Below are 17,007 nucleotides of genomic sequence, written 5' to 3'. Positions count from 1 at the left end.
GTGATTGCTTTATGCATTAGGCTGCAGTCTTCTCAAGGCATTTTTATCTTTATAGATACAGTTGGGGCCACAAGATGAGGCATTATGGACTAGTGATGATGGAAGACTTCAGCAGACGGGAGAACTTCAGTAGGTGGAACTGATGGGATGTTGAGGGTTAGTGAGAGAAAGGAATCTGAAGTAAGTCTCTGGTTTCTGGCTTGAGCAACTGATTGGGCTATTGATGCCATTCAGAATACTGGGTTTTAGCTACCTGTTAGATGTTCATTTGGAAGTGGGACATTAACGTCTCAGGAGAGATCTTTGCTAGGGATTTGGGAATTGGCAGCCTAGAGGTGGTAATTTAAGTCATAGGAATAGATGAGATACTCTGAGTAAGATAATGAGAAGAGAAAATGGCTCTGAATAGCACTCTGAGGGGCATTTAATGGATGGGTAAAGGAAAATAAGCCAGTAAAGGTGATAAGATGAGACGGTTGGGCCAGAGATGGAGGAGTAAAACGAGGAGACTGGGCTTTTTAATATGGAAGGAATGGGGAGGTTGTCAGCTGTCAGATGCTGTGGAAAGGTCTATTAAGATGAGAGACAAGTTAGATTGCAGTGGGGTGAAGATTGCTGAAAATGTTGAAGGCCTTTTTGAATTTATAGTGGTATTATGCATTGATTTATAGTTAGGCCAGTCAGACTGATAGTGTGGTTGTCTCTGCCTAGTCAGGAATCTAGGGGATCTGTGGGAAAAGTGAGTAGTAAGGGGTCGGCCAGTGTCAGAACCTTGCCACGCAACTGAAATGAAAGGAAAGCCAGCAAAGGAGTTTCAGACCATTTGCAAGTAAGTGATTGCTGTGCTGGACCATGGGATTTTGTAGAGAGAAGACAGGAGTAGTTTGTTGCACTGGGAGTAATTAAACACATGCCCTGGGAGGATGGGAGACTGTAGTCAGAAATTGGGGTGTTTGAATTATTAATATCAGAAGCAGAGCAGCTCCCAGCAATGGGAAAATATAGAATGTAGCTACAGGAGTGAGTATCTGGGAGGCATGCAAGGGAGGTTGCCTGTAGATTGGTTAATGGACTCAGGCTCAGGTATTGTAGGGAGGGGTTGTCTGCATGGACTTTGAAGTTCTCCAGGATGATGGTAGAAGTTGGCATGAAACGGGCCAGCTTCTCGAGGGAGGAGGAGGATCCAGGCGAGAAGCAGACAAAAGGAAGGAGAGGCTGGATGGCACGAATTTCAAAAGTGCAGAGGGTTCACATAGCCTATTAGAGAGACTTTCATTTTGGGGGTGATGTGAGGCTGGTGAGTTGAGCTAGCTGCCAGGCAGCCAAGATAAAATACCGTGACAGTCGTTTCCAGCTCGTTGGGGAGATGACTGTTGTGGCAGCTCCATGGAGCCGGAGCTCCCTGGGATAATGAGGAGACAAGCCACTAAGTCTGAGGAATGTGTTGGAGTAGCAGGACATCTCACTGCAGAACACAGATCACCTTTATAGCTCCGTATCTGTGTACAAATTCCCAAATGGTATTTGTAATCCTAGATCTTCGTTAATTTTCCCTATTTTCTCATCACACTCAGCAGGCCAGCTGGGGTTGCCTTCCTCTCTTTTGCTTCTTCCATTATGTATAATTTGGATTTTTCCTTTGCCTATTCTACCTGCAGCCACCTGAGTAAATAACTCTTTGGGTCTGACTGAAGCCCTGGGCTCCCTCTAACTCAGCCCAGCCCCCATTAGTGCCTCCTTCAGTCACTCTGATTCTGAAAGCAGGACTCTCCTGAGCCTGCTCTGGGTCCTCCCTGCTCCATCATCAGCTTCAGGACAAGCTCTTGTTCAAGTCCATGTCTGGGCTTCAGTGTCTAATGTTGAGAGCCTGGACTGACGGAGAACAATATGTTTCCTTAAGAAATAACAATATGCCAACTGTCTAAGGAAAAAGGAGACCAGTTTAAGGAGCAGTTTGAGAACAGATTGAAAGAGTGGCAGGAATAATAAGAGGTAAAAGGGAGTGGGAGGAGTTGCTGGACTGTGAAAGGCAGTAGTTGTCAGACTTGAGTCATTAGGATAACCTGGAAGGCTTGTTACACTGCAGATTGCTAAGCATTCCCCCGGTTTCTGATTCAGAAGGTCAGGATAGAGTTTGAGTAGTTCTTTCCTGGTCGCTTTGATTTTTCCCAGTTAAGCAGGAGGCAGACTTATGGGTTGAGAGTTAGAATGGGGGAGAAGGGGCTGGAGTTTTGAGATGAGACTATTGTGACTGTTGTTTCTAAGAGAGTAAGAGAGGGAATGAATGAATTAAGGAAATATGGTATCGATTGCTGGTAGTATTAATAGCACACTTAAGGTTCTAGGTCAGAAAGAGGAAGGATGGGAGGAGACCGGTGCAAGACGGCTTTGTAGAGAGCTTGTTATTGTGAGATGGAGTACAGCTGGCCTGCCAGAACCCACCCCCTCCTTTCGGGGTCTGGTTTCTGCCCTCTTACCTCAAGTCTAACTGGAGACTCCACTGGGACCATTCAGGAAGCTTGAGGGATTTTTTCCTACAGTGAAGGACTGATGAGCCTGGAGTCTAACTCCTGCACTGGAAATGCAGACGGCAAGCAGAGGCCCACTAACTGTTTCGATGGTGGAGCCAGGGGAGTGCTGCTGCTTTTGCATTGGCTTGCATTTCCAGAATTTGCTGTGGCAAGTGATGCGTGGGTGTATCCTTTGCACCTTGCGGGAGAGAGGGAAGTATAGGGTGGTCTTGGGTCCTGTCCAAAAGGACCATTTGAAGAAGCAAGGAGACCTCAGCACAAAGAAGCTAGGAGTGGGCTGAGCCCATGTGGGCTGAGGAGGGAATTGCAGGAGACCACCCAGAATAGAGCTGCATCCACTGGGGTCAAAGGGACAGCAGGGGTGCCCCCTTTAAATATCTGCCAGGTCCATAGTGTTACCAAATCAGAAGTGGATTCGCCTCTTGGCAGAGTTAAAATCAGACTCTCGACCAGAAGTAGTTGTCACACAAAGTGGAACTTATTTGCAGCAATAGGAAACCACGGGGAATCATTTCCAAAGCCCGGGCTGACCCTGAACAAAGGGAAGCAGGGACCTTTTATTTCGGATGGGAAATGAATATTCAGAAGGAAGAGGTGGGTATTCGCTTGTGCAGGCTCCGCTGGAAAACATGCTTCCCACATCTGGGTCTGGTTCAGCGTACTTGGTGATTGTATCTCTTAAAGGTTAAATGCTTCCGAACCCACCCTTGAGTTCCTCGGGGCAATTAATCAGTGACGATAGAGCACAGAACCACCCAGCTCAAGCAAGAACTGTTTTATCCCCTCTGCAGCTGGGCCCAGAGCAATCAGCAGCTCTTAGGTAGAGAGGAGGTAGGAAGAGCAGAGAGCATCCAAATCTTTCCTCCCTTCCCCAGTACAGGCTCCTTGACTTAAGTGGGGCAGAACTGGGGTGGGGGGAGGCGGTGGAAAAAAAGAGTTAAACCTACAACAGGTGCAGATTATTTATTGTTACATAGGATTGAACATTCTAATTACTTGAGATTGTGTTTGTGTCTTAAACTGACCATAAGACTGTCTGTTAACTGAGATCAAGCTGAGAAGTCACAGCCTTGCTGCAGCTTTTCTGGGCAGCAGGGGAAGAGTACCCCCAAATGAACAAGTCTGGAGGGGTAATAAGCGACAAGAATGAAGTTGGATTTGGATAGCAGTCTGTGCCTCCTGCTTGTTCAGCATCTCTTGTAGAGGTTGTTGCCTCTGCAGTTCCTGGTGTGCTTTTGCTCCTGTAGCACAGTCCTAAGGGAACGCAGTTCCAAAAGAAACAACATGATCTTGGCAGAGACACAGCTCAGCTCCAAACACTCAACCATTTGCGTAATTGCACAAAGCCCTTTACAGCTTTTCACAGGCAGAGACTCGTAATTAGAACTTTTTATCCCCGGGGCGTCCTCCTTCCTAGGTGACTTGTCAGACTGGCCACCTGGTTCTAGGATCTTCAACTACTGTAGTAACCCCCTTACTGGTCTCATTACTTCCACTCCTGCCCCCAAAGCAATTTATTTTCCAGGCAGCCAAGTGATACTTTTAAAATGTAAATCAGATGTGTCACTCTGCTGAAAAGCCTTCACTGGATTCTCACTGCTCTGAGAACAAAAGACAAACTCCTTCCCAGGCCTGCCTCTCCAGCTGCATCTTAACCCACTCCTTCCTCACCAAACTCCAGCCACGCAGGCTTGCTTTTCATTCCCTGAGCATCCCAAGCTGGTTCTATTTCTGGGTCTTCATACAGGCTGCTCCATCTTCCTAGAATGCTCTTTCCCTGATGAACTCATTTTCATCTTCCAGATCTTCACACCAACATCACCTTTCTTCTATGGAAGAAACTGGCTAAATCCTCACCAAAATGTCCTTTTCCTGGACAGATACTTAAGCTGCATTTCCGAGCTTCTTGCATGAAGGCGGGGCTGTGTGAGCAGTCCTCGCCAGTGAAAAGTAAGTAGAAGTAGATGAGCCTTCTCCACATTCTCCCACCACCTCCTCTGCCTTCCAGGGTGACCTTGAGGCACATGTTTTGAAAATGATGGAGTCAAAGCATAGAAGTCTGGATATCTGAGTCACTGCTTAGAGGAAAGGTGGTTGGCCGAGAACATGCACGTGGGACTTTGAACAAGGAGTAAACCTCTGTTGCATTAGTTTAGTGAGCTTTGGGAATGTTATGGCAGTTGGCTTTATATACTGTGGCTAATTAACCTATCTTCTCTGGGCATCCTGTCCAGCTTACTCTTGATCACAAAACTGTTTTTGTCTTCTTCAGAGTGCTTCAGACATTTAATTACCTTACCAGATGCCAGTCAACATTTCCCACCTGTCCTATGAATTTGAATATTAGGAAAAAAATGCTCACATGAGGAAGTTGAGATACTCATTTTATCAGTTACATTTTGATTGTGATAAAAAAAACTCCCACTAAAGACGTCTTAAACAAATTAGATTTTTCTTCTAATATAAGTAGAAACAGCTTGGGATGCTCAAGTGGCTGTTGGCACGAGTTCAGGACCTCGAGGATCTTAGCGATAAGGTCTCTGATTCTCTTGGTGTCTTGATTCTCATGGTCCCACGATGATGTGTTCTTGATTGAGCAGGGACACCCTACTTAGTGTTACACTTCTTGGCTGTCTTGCTGAGTGCCCCAGCCCCTATCCTTTTGGCCTTACTCTGAAGGTCCTTCTACGTTGTTAATGCTCTTGTGTAAATATGTCCCATTATTCCCTACAGCATGGCTGAGGCCAATCTAAAATAGTAACATTTTAAATATACTTGTCTCCCCCACCCCTTCCCACATCTCAGAGGCCTGTCAGCAGCTCATCCAGTTCAAAGCTGCTCTCTCTCCAGCTCAGTGCCAGGGAACATGGTCTGTTTCTTTCACTCATTCTTCACCTTCTCTGTCACTTCTAAGATCAGGATGGGGGAGGGCATATTAAAGGCAAAAAGACCAAACTTCTGTTTAGTTTGGCTCCATCAGTGTGCTCTGCAAAGACAGGCACTTAAATGTTGGTTCTGGTGTGGGATATTGGGGTTCCTTGGACCTCCCCCCTGCCCCATGGGGACTTGTGTACTCACTGGCTTTGGTTCCCTCCTTATGATACTCAGCCCACACTTCCCCTCAGCTCCTCAGCTCCTGACCCTGATGGTGTATGCACAGCCTCATAGTGCTAAAGTCCCTCACCCTGGCAGGCACCCCTCCTGGGAGAGGGTCCAACAAACACCTCAAGACTGGTTACCTTGCCTAACAGAATTAGAAAAAGAAGAACAAAGCCCAAAGTCAGTAGAAAGAAGGAAATAAGAAAAATTAGGGCAGAAATAAGTGAAATTGGAACAAAAAAGACAGTAGGAAGGATCAATGAAACTAAGAGCTGGTTCTTTGAGAAGATAAACAAAATTGATAAACACTTAGCCAGGCTCACTAAAAGAAAAGGAAGGTTCAAATAAAATTAGAGGGGCTGTCCCCGTGGCCGAGTGGTTAAGTTCGCAAGCTCTGCTGCAGGCGGCCCAGTGTTTCGTTGGTTCGAATCCTGGGCGCGGACATGGCACTGCTCATCAAACCATGCTGAGGCAGCGTCCCACATGCCACAACTAGAAGGACCCACAACAAATATACAACTATGTACCGGGGGGGCTTTGGGGAGAAAAAGGAAAAAATAAAAAAAACCTTTAAAAAAAATAAAAATAAAATTAGAAATGAAGGAGGAGAGATTATAATGGATACCACAGAAATATGAAAGATTATAAGAGAATACAGTGAAAAACTATATGCCAAAAAATTACAATCTAGAAGAAAAGGATAAATTCTTAGACTCTTACAACCTCCCAAAACTGAATCAAGAAGAAATAGGGAATCTGAATAGACCAGTCACAAGTAAAGAGATTGAAACAGTCATCAAAAACCTCCCCAAAACTAAAAGACTGGTTACCTTGCACGGAGCCCACAGAAAACTTATGCGTATTTGTCCTGCCAAACAGTGGAAGTGCAACCCAGCCAGCTGCTGACTCCTCTCCCCTTGCCCTGCCCCAGCTGGCCTGACTCTGACTCCCCCATGTGAAAATAAAACGCTAGTTTCTATATTCATATGGCTCCAAACCCTCATAAGTGATTCAGGTAACTTCTCCCAAGAAGCTTCTGCCCCAGGTTCCACCTCAGTGGCCATATGGAGATGGGCCTATGAGTGCCTGAGTGTAGCAAGCCTGTAGCTAGAGAATGTAATGCTGAATGAATGTAGTGTCTCTCCCTCTCATGGGAACACAAAATGACTGGTTCTGTTGGAGCCCTCCTCACTTGATTTAGGATGGAGGGAATGGCACTGCCACTTTGCCTTTCAGGGAAGAGAAGTTCTCTTTATTCCTAAAAATTCCTGGGGCTGGCCCCATGGCCTAGTGGTTAAGGTTAGCGCACTCTGCTTCAGCGGCCTGGGTTCAGTTCCTGGGTGCAGATCTACACCTCTCATCAGCAGCCATGCTGTGGCAGTGACTCACATACAAAAGAGGAAGCGTGGCATGGATGTTAGTTAGCTCAGGGTGAATCTTCCTCACCAAAAACAAAAAAGAAAGAAAAGAAAGAAAAAATTCCCATCAATGAATCTTATTTCTAACTTCTTATACAATAGAAAGTCTGGTGGTCTCTGGTCAGCTTTACTGTCTTAGAGTAAATGCTATGTGGATATATCCCACACCCTTGTTTAGAATGTGTTAGTACCTATTAGCTCTTGTCTTCTGTTTGGGTGTATTCTCCAAAGATCTTAGACAACTGAAAAACTCATTTAATGTCTTCTTACATAGGCAAATCTTCTTGTAAACTGTGAATTGTTCTTTTGTGTGTGTGTGCTTTGTTTATATAAAGTATTGTTGGCAAATCTTGTCTTACTTCTTACCTTTTTTCCCTCCCTCAACTGTTTTTAATATCCATCTGTGTATCATTTAGGGCCCAGTCAGGAAAATAGAAACCACGCTACTTATAATTAAGTAGAGGGCATTTAATACAGAGAATTGGTTACAAGTGTTGGAATGCTGACAGTCAAAAAGAAGATGCTGATGTAATTAAACAATTAGTAACTGGAGAAATCACATAACATCACAAGGCCTGGGACAACAAAAGGGAAGAAGGGATGTGTTTACCAGAAACCCGGAGCTCAGAGAAGGGTTCCCTTTTGACTGATACTCAGACTTTTGTTAGGGAAGCTCCCTCCACGTACCTGGCGCTTGGACCTCTGAGGAAGGATTTGGCCTGAGGGTAGGAGAGCAAGGTCTGACTGGTCTCTGACTGCCAAGGGGGTAGCTAATCTGCTCATATCTGAGAAGTGTAGCAAAGCTGCTGCTGAGTGCGAAGAAGCTGGTAGCAACTGTCTGCGCTGAAGTAATACGAGAACAACGTGGAAGACAGGAGTGAAGACCCTCCTCTATCTTTCACTTTCAGTTTCCCTTTATGGCATCCCTTTGGCAGAACCTAACAGGGAACCACCTGGCAGTGGATTCTGAGAAATAAATTTGTAGAGTCCCAGCTGCAGCAACACAACTCGAGAGTGTGTGTAGTTGTGGGGGGGTCGGCGTTGGAGGGGGAGGTTGTTTTGTGGAGGGAGATATGAAGAATCTCAGAGCCAAAAGAAGATAGTCAAATAACCAGTATAGCCCATGTAGCTGCTCATACATGTAGTTTGTTGCCTTCTGCTGTGGAATATTCCATAGTATGCAACCACTATGGTAAACTTACCCATTCACCTGGTTGCCTCAAATTCTTTGCTATCTGGAGAAATTAAAATTCTCGCAGCTAGCATTCTGAGTACAATAAATTCCACCAATTAGTTGCACTCCTTTGAGATTTGGAGGGTAAGGGTCATCTTCCTGCTGCTTGGCTCTTGCTGCTGGAAAGCAAGTTTATGTAGATGTTGAGCTTCCTGCAGCGGCATTCCCATGGAGGCCAAGGACAAAATAAGGATGCCTACTGTGATGGCTGAAGTCCAACATAGGACTGGAGGTTCAGTAGGTAAAATTAGTCTACTCTGTAACAGTACAAGTTTGGCTGTAATAAACTGTGGTTAAGAAGAAAACTTATTGGAAGGATATCAATAAGTAACAGAACTAATGGGAAGTCCAGGGAGAGAGACTTAGAGAACAGACAGGAACCAAGGGAGGATGGACAGCTGCAAAAACTAAGGTCACACTTTAGACTCAGTCTGGTTAGGATGGCACTGCTGGCACCACTGCTGCTGGACCTTTCTTTCACTCTTGTTGGTACACAGATTGATGCTGAGGCTTGAATTAATCCTCCTCTAAGTTCATGGCACTATATTAGGATTGGTCCATGAAAGGTCCCTCCTGTTCTGTTATTTTGTTTCCTTTATTCCTGATTTGCACTTCTGTTCCTCTTGTACCCCCACAGTGTGTTTGTTCTGTGTCCCTAGACACAGATGTATCTTTGGCAAAGTATATGGTGGTTTTGGTAGATGTATGTTGTGGCACAGACTTGCCAGCTGTTCCTCACACCCATTTTCTTCTTCCTGGAAAATCGGCTGGACTCTGTTTGCCAGCTTCCCTTATACTTAAGTGTGGCCATGTGATTGCATCTGCCAGCTCGAGGGTAGTGGAACCACTGAGTGCTGCTTCCAGACTTGGGTCCTTAAATTTTCCTATGCATAGTCCCGCATGTTACTTCCACTTTGGCCAACTTGATGCATTTGAGCATATGACCTTGAAAGCTACCCCCTGAAGATGATGGAGCCAAAAGATGGAAGGAGCCTGAACCTCACTTAGAGAAGAGCCTCCCACCAATTAGGAACATATGAAGTCTGCTTCTTATGAGTGAGAAATAAATTTCTATCTTTTTGAGCCACTATATACTCGGTTTGTTGTTACAGTAACTACTAATCTTTTTTTAAAAATCCCTTTTAATTGAACATATCAGAAAAGTAAACAAAACACACACCCATACAGAAAAGAAAACAAAAATGTTCAGCCCAGTGGTTTATCACAAGGCCAATAGCCACATAACCACTATCTAGATTAAGAAACAGAATGTTGTCAACACCCCAAAACCTCTTTTATGTCACCTCCCAAACATTAGCAACTTTCTTCTCTCAACTCTACAAAGTTACCACTATTTTGACTTTCATGACATTACTTTTCTTGCTTTTCTTTATAGTCTTAGTAGTTAAGCTTCCCAACCTTATAAATAGTGTGTATTCCTTGTATCTGGCTTCTTTCACTCAACATTAGGTTGATGGGGTTATGGGATAGCTGAGTACAGCTAAATTTTGTTCATTTTTATTACTGTAGAAATAACCCATTCTGTGGAGAAACCACAATTTATTTATTGATTCAACTGTTGATGTATATTTGAGTTGTATATCAGTCAGAATGGACTGGGTCATGCTGCAGGAAATAAAACCCCAAAATATTAATGGCTTAACCCCACAAAACATAATTTTTTACTATTGCTGGGTTGGCAGGGACTCTGCTGGTAATCACTCAGGGACCCAAGCTAATGAGACTCCATTGCAATACATGCTTCCATAATCACTAGGCAAGAAGAGAGAACAAGGCACGTCACTCCATGGCACCAAAACCTTCAGCCCAGAAGTGACACATTCCCTTTTTGCCCCTCTGTAATTGGCCAAAACAAGTCTCATTGCCCTGTATAACTCCAGAGATGCTAAAAAAGTACACTCCTACCTTGTACCCAGAAGGAAGAGAAACAGAATGTTTGTGAACTGCCTAATGACCACTTTGTGGTTCCTACAAATAATGCCACTTTGAACAGTCTTGCAAATACCTCTTGTGCATGTGCACACATTTCTGTTGGGAGTATAACTAGGAGTAGAATTGTTTGGTTGTAAAGCGTGTGTGTCCTCAACTTTAGTAGATAATGCCAGATTGTTTCTGAGTTTTTCAATTTATCCTCCCTTCAGCAGGAGTATGAGAGTTCACTTAATCCATGTGAGAATTCACTTTATTCCATAACTTTGCCGTCTTGTGGCATTTCCCCCCAATTCTGGTGTATGTGTAATGTTATGTCATTTTGTTTTCCTTTGCATTTCCTGATTACTAATGGGACTGACCTTTTCATATATCTACTGGCTATTTGAAAATCTTCTATAAATTGCTTGTTCAAGTCTCTTGATCATTTTTTCTATTGGGTTGTTATTTTCTTGTTGATTTTTGGAGTTCTTTATATATATACTGGATATAAGCCCTTTTGCTTATATGTGTGCATGTATCTTCTCCCATTCTCTGGTTTGCCTTTTCACTCTCTTAATGGGTGTTTATTGATGAAGAGAAATTCTTAATTTTAATGTAGTCTAGTTTATCAGTAATTTCTTTATGGTTAGTGCTATTTGTGCCCATTTAAGGAGTCATTCCTACTCCAAAATGATGAAGATATTCTACTAAATTATCTTCTGAAAGTCTTACTATTTTGCCTTTCTTGATTAATTCTATAATCCATATACAGCTGATTTTTACATGTGGTTAGAATAGGAGCCAAGTTTAATTTTTTTTTTCTGTCTAGACATCCAATTAATCCAAAACTATTCATTGAAAAAAAATTTTTCAAAAAAACTTTTTTTTCTGTAAACAATAGGGTATTCCTTTAAAAAATATTAAATGGAAGAACATTTAGTGATATGGAAAAGCATTACCATTAGGTGGAGAAAACAGGTTATATACATGACTGCATATGTAATTTATATGTATATCTACCTATAATAAACATACCTATGTGAGAGACTGAAAAAAACAAAATTTTCCCTTTGCTATGCAATGCCATCCCTCCATATTTTTCTATATATGTGTAGTTCTGTTTCTGGGCATCCTAATCCATTCCTTGGTCTGTACATCTATATTTGTACCAATACCTCACTGTTTTAATTACAATAGCTTTCTATAAAGTACAATAGCTTTCTATAAGTCTTAGTATGTGGTACAGCAAGTCCCATACTTTTCTCCAAAAGGGCTAATGTTGCCACTTTGCATTTCTATTGATTGTCAAGTTCCCCAAACACCCTGATGGGATTTTCACATGCTAGATCATTTTGGGGCAAATTGATATAGTTTACTACTGAATCTCCCAATTCTGTGGTGTATATGCTCCATTTCTTTAATTGCTGTCAATAATGTTTCATGGATTTGTATGTAAAGTTTTTCTTTCACATATTTTGTTAGATTTATTCTTAGGCATTTACTGTTGTTTTTTAAAAAATGATTTGCAAATGGGATCTTTTAGAATTTCATTTTCTGCTTGCTCGTATGTAGAAATACAACCAATTTTGTGTTGACCACGGAGCAGCACTCTTGCTAACCTTGCTTACTAATTCTAATCATTTATCTGTATTTTTTCATTTTTTACATATATACTCATATCATCCCTAAAAAAATCACACTTTTATCTCATCTTTTCCAATTATGTATATTTCTTTTTCTTGCTTTACTCCACTGGCCAGGAGATCCATTACTGTGTTCAAGAGAAGTGGTGTTGGTGGAAGTCCTTGTCTCATTTCCAAACTCAAAGGAAAAGCTTTCTACATTTCATTATTGGGGAAGATATTTACATTGAGGTTCTTGGAAACACTGTTTGTCAGATTAGTGATGTGCCTTTCTATTTGCTATTATTTTTATCATGAATTGAATTTTGAATTTTGTCAAATGCTGCTACTGAATTGATATAATCATATATATATATTTTTAATTCTGTCAGTGTAGCAAGTAATAGATTTATTTTCATATGTGAAATCAACTTTGAATTTTTGGAATAAAATCAGCTTAGCTGGTTATTATCCTTTTTGTATATTGCTGAAAACAGTTTGATAATAATTTTAAATATAAATCTTTCTTTTCTCACTCAACACAGTGCTTTTAAGTTCTATTCGTGTTGCTATACGTTCCTATAACTCACTTTTCCCTCTTCTCCAAAAGCTCTAATGGCTTGTCATCTCACTCATAATGTAGTCCATATATATATATATTTTTTAGGAAGATTAGCCCTGAGCTAACATCTGCTGCCAATCCTCCTCTTTTTGCTCAGGAAGACTGGCCCTGAGCTAACATCCCTGCCCATCTTCCTCCACTCTTATATGTGGGATGCCTACCACAGCATGGCCTGCCGAGTGGTGCCATGTCTGCACCCGGGATCCAAACCCGCAAACTCCAGGCTGCTGAAGCAGAACATGCGAACTTAACCGCTGCGCCACTGGGCCAGCCCTGTAGTCCAGATTTTTACTGTAGCCTAAAAGGCTCTGTACTATCTGGATTCCAATTATCTCTCTTAACACTCACCCACTTCACTCACACCTCTCCAGCTACACTGTTCACCTTGCTATTTATTGAACTTTCTAGGCATCCCCCTGCCTCGGGGCCATTGTACTTATTGTTCCATCTACTGGGAATATTATTTCCTTTTGGTTCGCAAACTGGCCCCCATACACGGAGAGCAAGGAGAGACTGAAGAAAGAGGCAAACTGCTCCAGATTGGTAGGTGGCAGGTTTAATAAGCAGGGGAACTTACAGAGGAGGCTTGTCTTGGTCAGCCGCAAGACGAGTAGATCTCTGCACCCACCGGCCAGAATCTTGTTTAAACACATAGAGCCTTAACTGGGTTCAGTCACGCACACCATTCAGATAGTCTCAGCGACACATTGCTCTCTCTAGGGTATGTCCTTGGAACAGTACCTACTGTGGGAACAGTTGGTAGAACATACATTCCAAGGACAGCGGAAGAGGTGAACAGCCTCCAATTGCCCAGGTCCAGCTTGAGGGTCCACTGGCGGTCATGTCCTCTCAATGACCTCTTCCAACATCTCTCCAGATATCTGCGTGGCTCACTTCCTCACTTTGTTCAGGTCTCTGTTCAAATTTATCAGATGGTCCTTTCTAGCCAGTACTCTCTACCGCCTTACCATGATTACTTTTTCTTCAAGAGACTTATCGCAACCTTTTAATTGCATATTTATTTGTTTAGATGATTATTGTCTATTTCCCCACACTAGATGTTAAATTCTGAGAGAGCAGGGACTTGACCTGTTTTGTATCCCTATGATCTGGTACATACTTGGCACATATTAGGCATTTAATAAATAATTGAATGAATGAATAAATTGCATCTTACATCTGCTTAATGTTCCAACATGTGTATTTAGAACATTTAACATAGCCATTCCCCTAGTTAAGGACATTTAGATTATCCAAATCCTTGCAACCACAAAAAATTGGGGGAAGAATTTTCTTACAAATGTTCTCTTAAAAATGTACATGTGATGGTGCTGGCCCAGTGGCGTAGTGGTTAAATTCACATGATCTGCTTCAGTGGCCTGGGTTCTGGGGTTCAGATCCCGGGTGTGGACCTGCACACCACTCATCAAGCCGTGCTGTGGTGGCATCCCACATACAATAGAGGAAGATCGTCACAGATGTTAGCTCAGCGACAATGTTGCTCAAGCAAAAAGAGGAAGATTGACAACAGATGTTAGCTCAGGGTCAGTCTTCCTCACCAAAAAAGACAAAAGGTACATGTGAGGTACAAGTTCCAAGATCACTTGTCAGGCCAATTATCCCACACTTAAGCAACTATAAAATCTGAACAAAATATGAACCAAAAAACAATTATCAAAGGCACAATTAACAAATATAAAATCTGGACAAAATATGAGCCAGAGAACCAACTATTTGAAGGCAGTGGAAAGCGAACAAAAGCAGGTAGAAACCAGAGGAGAATTTACCCTTTAAAGACATCAACTGCAATGGATAAAAATTGTGATTTTGTCTTCTTTCTGCCTGAAGGTCCTTCCCAACTCTGCCCCATTCCAAAGATACAAAATCACAGCCTTACTGGCTCAAAATAGCAGAGGACAGGGTCCAGGACTGGTAGAACTGCTAGAAATTTCAGAGCAGAAACCCTGGAAGTGAGAGAGTGGCACAAGGGGTGAAACCAAAATATAAACATAAACTCTGCCCAAATCTTTGATGACTAAATTACATATGCATAGGAGAGGCTGAAGGGGATCTGAGGAAAGAGCTGGCAGAATCCAGAGAGGAGTCTACTCTTCAATGACAGAAATGCACTGGGTGAGATGGGCAAATCTGCTGCTTTTTTGACATGCATTTTTGAGTGCATTCCTCAATTCATGGTCGGCTTGGGTGGCAGCTGAAGTGTCAGAGGATAGGGTTTGGTAAGGGAGCAGCTGGAAATTTAAAAGGAAAACCCCAGAAGCAAAAGGACAGTAGAGGAGATGAGCCCCAAAATCTGAGCCAAAATCTGCCCAAATCCTTGGTAGTGACTAAACTATGTAAATGCAGGTGAGATGCCCAGAGGCCAGGCTCAAAAAGCAGCTGCTGAATGAACTAAGCAGCGATATCTCTTGTTGCACACCACAGGGAATAGAAAATTTGCAATTTGAGCGCATCCCCCTCCCCAAAATGCCTACTATAACAGCACCAATAACAAATCTTAAGAACATAACAGAATGAAAACTTACTACAGTGTATTATCCATAATATCCAGTTTTCAACCAAAATTACCAGATATGCAAATAAACAAAAAAGGTACCCTTTTATAATTATAAAAATATGAAATTATAAATAGTAACTTATACTCAGGGTAAAATACAGTTAATAGAAATTGACTCCAGTGGGTTCAGATATTGGATTTAGCAATTAATATTTCAAAGTAGTTATTAATATGTTCAAATAATGAAAGGAAAATATGTGTAAGAAATTCAAGGAAAATATGGTCTCAGTGAATCCACAGATAGTGGACATTACCAGGGACATAGAAACTACAAAAAGGAATGAAATGGAAATTCTAGAACTGAAAGATATAAATAACTAAAAGGAAAATTTCAATATATGGACTCAACAACAAATTGGTAGTGGCAGAAATAAGAATCAGTGAACTTGAAGAGACAGTTTTGTAATACAAAGGACAGAGAAAAAGAGTGAAGAAAAATGAGAGCCTTGGGAACCTATGGGACAATATTAATTGGCCCAACATATATGTATGGAATCCTAGGAGGAAAGGAGAGAAAAAATGGGCAGAAAAACATGTGAAGATATAATAACCAAAATGTTCTCATATTCTTGAAAAACATGGACTTGGATTCAAGAATCTATGAATCCCAAGCAAGATAAATACCAAGAAACCCACACCTAGGAATACCATAATCAAATGGCAGAGAGCCAAAGAGAAAACGTTGAAAACACATAGAGATACACATACTGGAAACAAGCTGGAATTGTCTGGGTGTGGTTGGCTCAGTTCCATACCTGGGCATTCTGCCAACATTTGCTTCTAAAGCTGATGAATCTGTGGTCTTGTCTTTTTCAGCTGTCAGGTCCTGTGTCTCTCCCTGCCAATTTGGCCTCCTCTCCACAGCTCTGGTGCTGCAGACCCCAGTGGTTCTCTGCCTTATACTCCATCAAGCCTGAAGGGTCTCTACTCAGTATCCACACCATATAGGGGTCAAGAGACACCTCTTCCTGACCACTTCGTGCCACTCTGCCCTCTCAATGCTCTTGGGGCCACAGTGAGACCACTCTGCAAAGCAGTTCCCTCCTAAAGTCCCAATAGGGAAAAGGGCAAAAGCCTCTTCGCCCTCGGTACCTCAGTTTATCTACTGCTCTGTCCCAAAGTCCCAGATCAGGTTGATTGTGTCACATTCCTCCCTCTCTTGTCTCTACTCGTTCATCTACCCCTGTTTATCAGGACAGGACGGGACGTATTTCTCCCCTTTGTCATGTGTATTACTTCTTCCTTCCTTTCATTGTTTGGGACTTTAATTTCTTAATGAGATTTTAATTTATCTGGTAGACAGTTTCAATAGTGAAATTGTCAAATCTGGAACATTTTCACACGGTAGTCACTGTATTTGGGCTATGCTGTCATATGGTACTTATTTTATAATCTCTAACTGATTCAGTTTAATAACTTGGCTGGACATAATTCAAGAATGAATTTCAGTTAATTATTCCTGAATAAAGCTGAAATTTAAAAAGGAAGAAAAAGAAAATCCTAGATAAAAGAAACAAACAATGAATTTCGGTCTAGAGAATGGTATGGATTTGTAGGAAATATTCTGTACTAACCAATTTCAGATGGTTTTACAAGCATCTCACTATCGCTCCCTGCCCCACCTGGAGGATAAATAGTAATGATGGTGAACATGGACAGAGGGTCCATTTATCCAAAAGCACTTCTTTAATACTCTGCTAATCTCCTCTCCTGAAGAAACAGCCCTGCCCCAGGGTGACTGTGGAAAAGTTTCTGAGGAAAGTGGAAGCTGTTGCCTTTCTGCTCAGCCTTTTACTGAAGGACATCGGTTGCACCACAGTCACTGGTAAGTAGGATGACTGTTTGTGAAGAGGTTGTGCACTGATGCTCAGTATACGGTTCCGTTTGCATTTCCTCCCACCCTGTAGCTTGTACGGAGCCAAGCAGCAAGGGAGGTGAGTTGTACCTGATAAGTTTCGGTGCTTGGGGGCAAGG

The 17,007-nt window shown here is 42.3% G+C and overlaps 1 protein-coding gene across 3 annotated transcripts in view; it reads left to right on the top strand.

Annotated features, from left to right (window-relative positions):
* RRP8 (ribosomal RNA processing 8) overlaps window positions 1-17,007 on the top strand; it is a 22,452-nt gene extending 5,445 nt beyond the window's left edge. The window contains exons 7-8 of one of the 3 annotated variants that reach the window (XM_014852112.3): window positions 4,335-4,481; window positions 16,750-16,887. In XM_014852112.3, the coding sequence (XP_014707598.3) occupies window positions 4,335-4,445 (111 nt within the window). In that variant the 3' untranslated portion in view covers window positions 4,446-4,481; window positions 16,750-16,887. Of the gene's footprint in view, window positions 1-4,334; window positions 12,377-16,749 lie in introns of those variants that run through there. The other 2 variants (XM_070490925.1, XM_070490926.1) reach the window with 2 other exon arrangements.

The sequence above is a fragment of the Equus asinus genome, chromosome 20, assembly GCF_041296235.1.
Source record: "Equus asinus isolate D_3611 breed Donkey chromosome 20, EquAss-T2T_v2, whole genome shotgun sequence".
NCBI lineage: Eukaryota > Metazoa > Chordata > Mammalia > Perissodactyla > Equidae > Equus > Equus asinus.
This window is presented reverse-complemented; position numbering and strand designations above follow the sequence as displayed.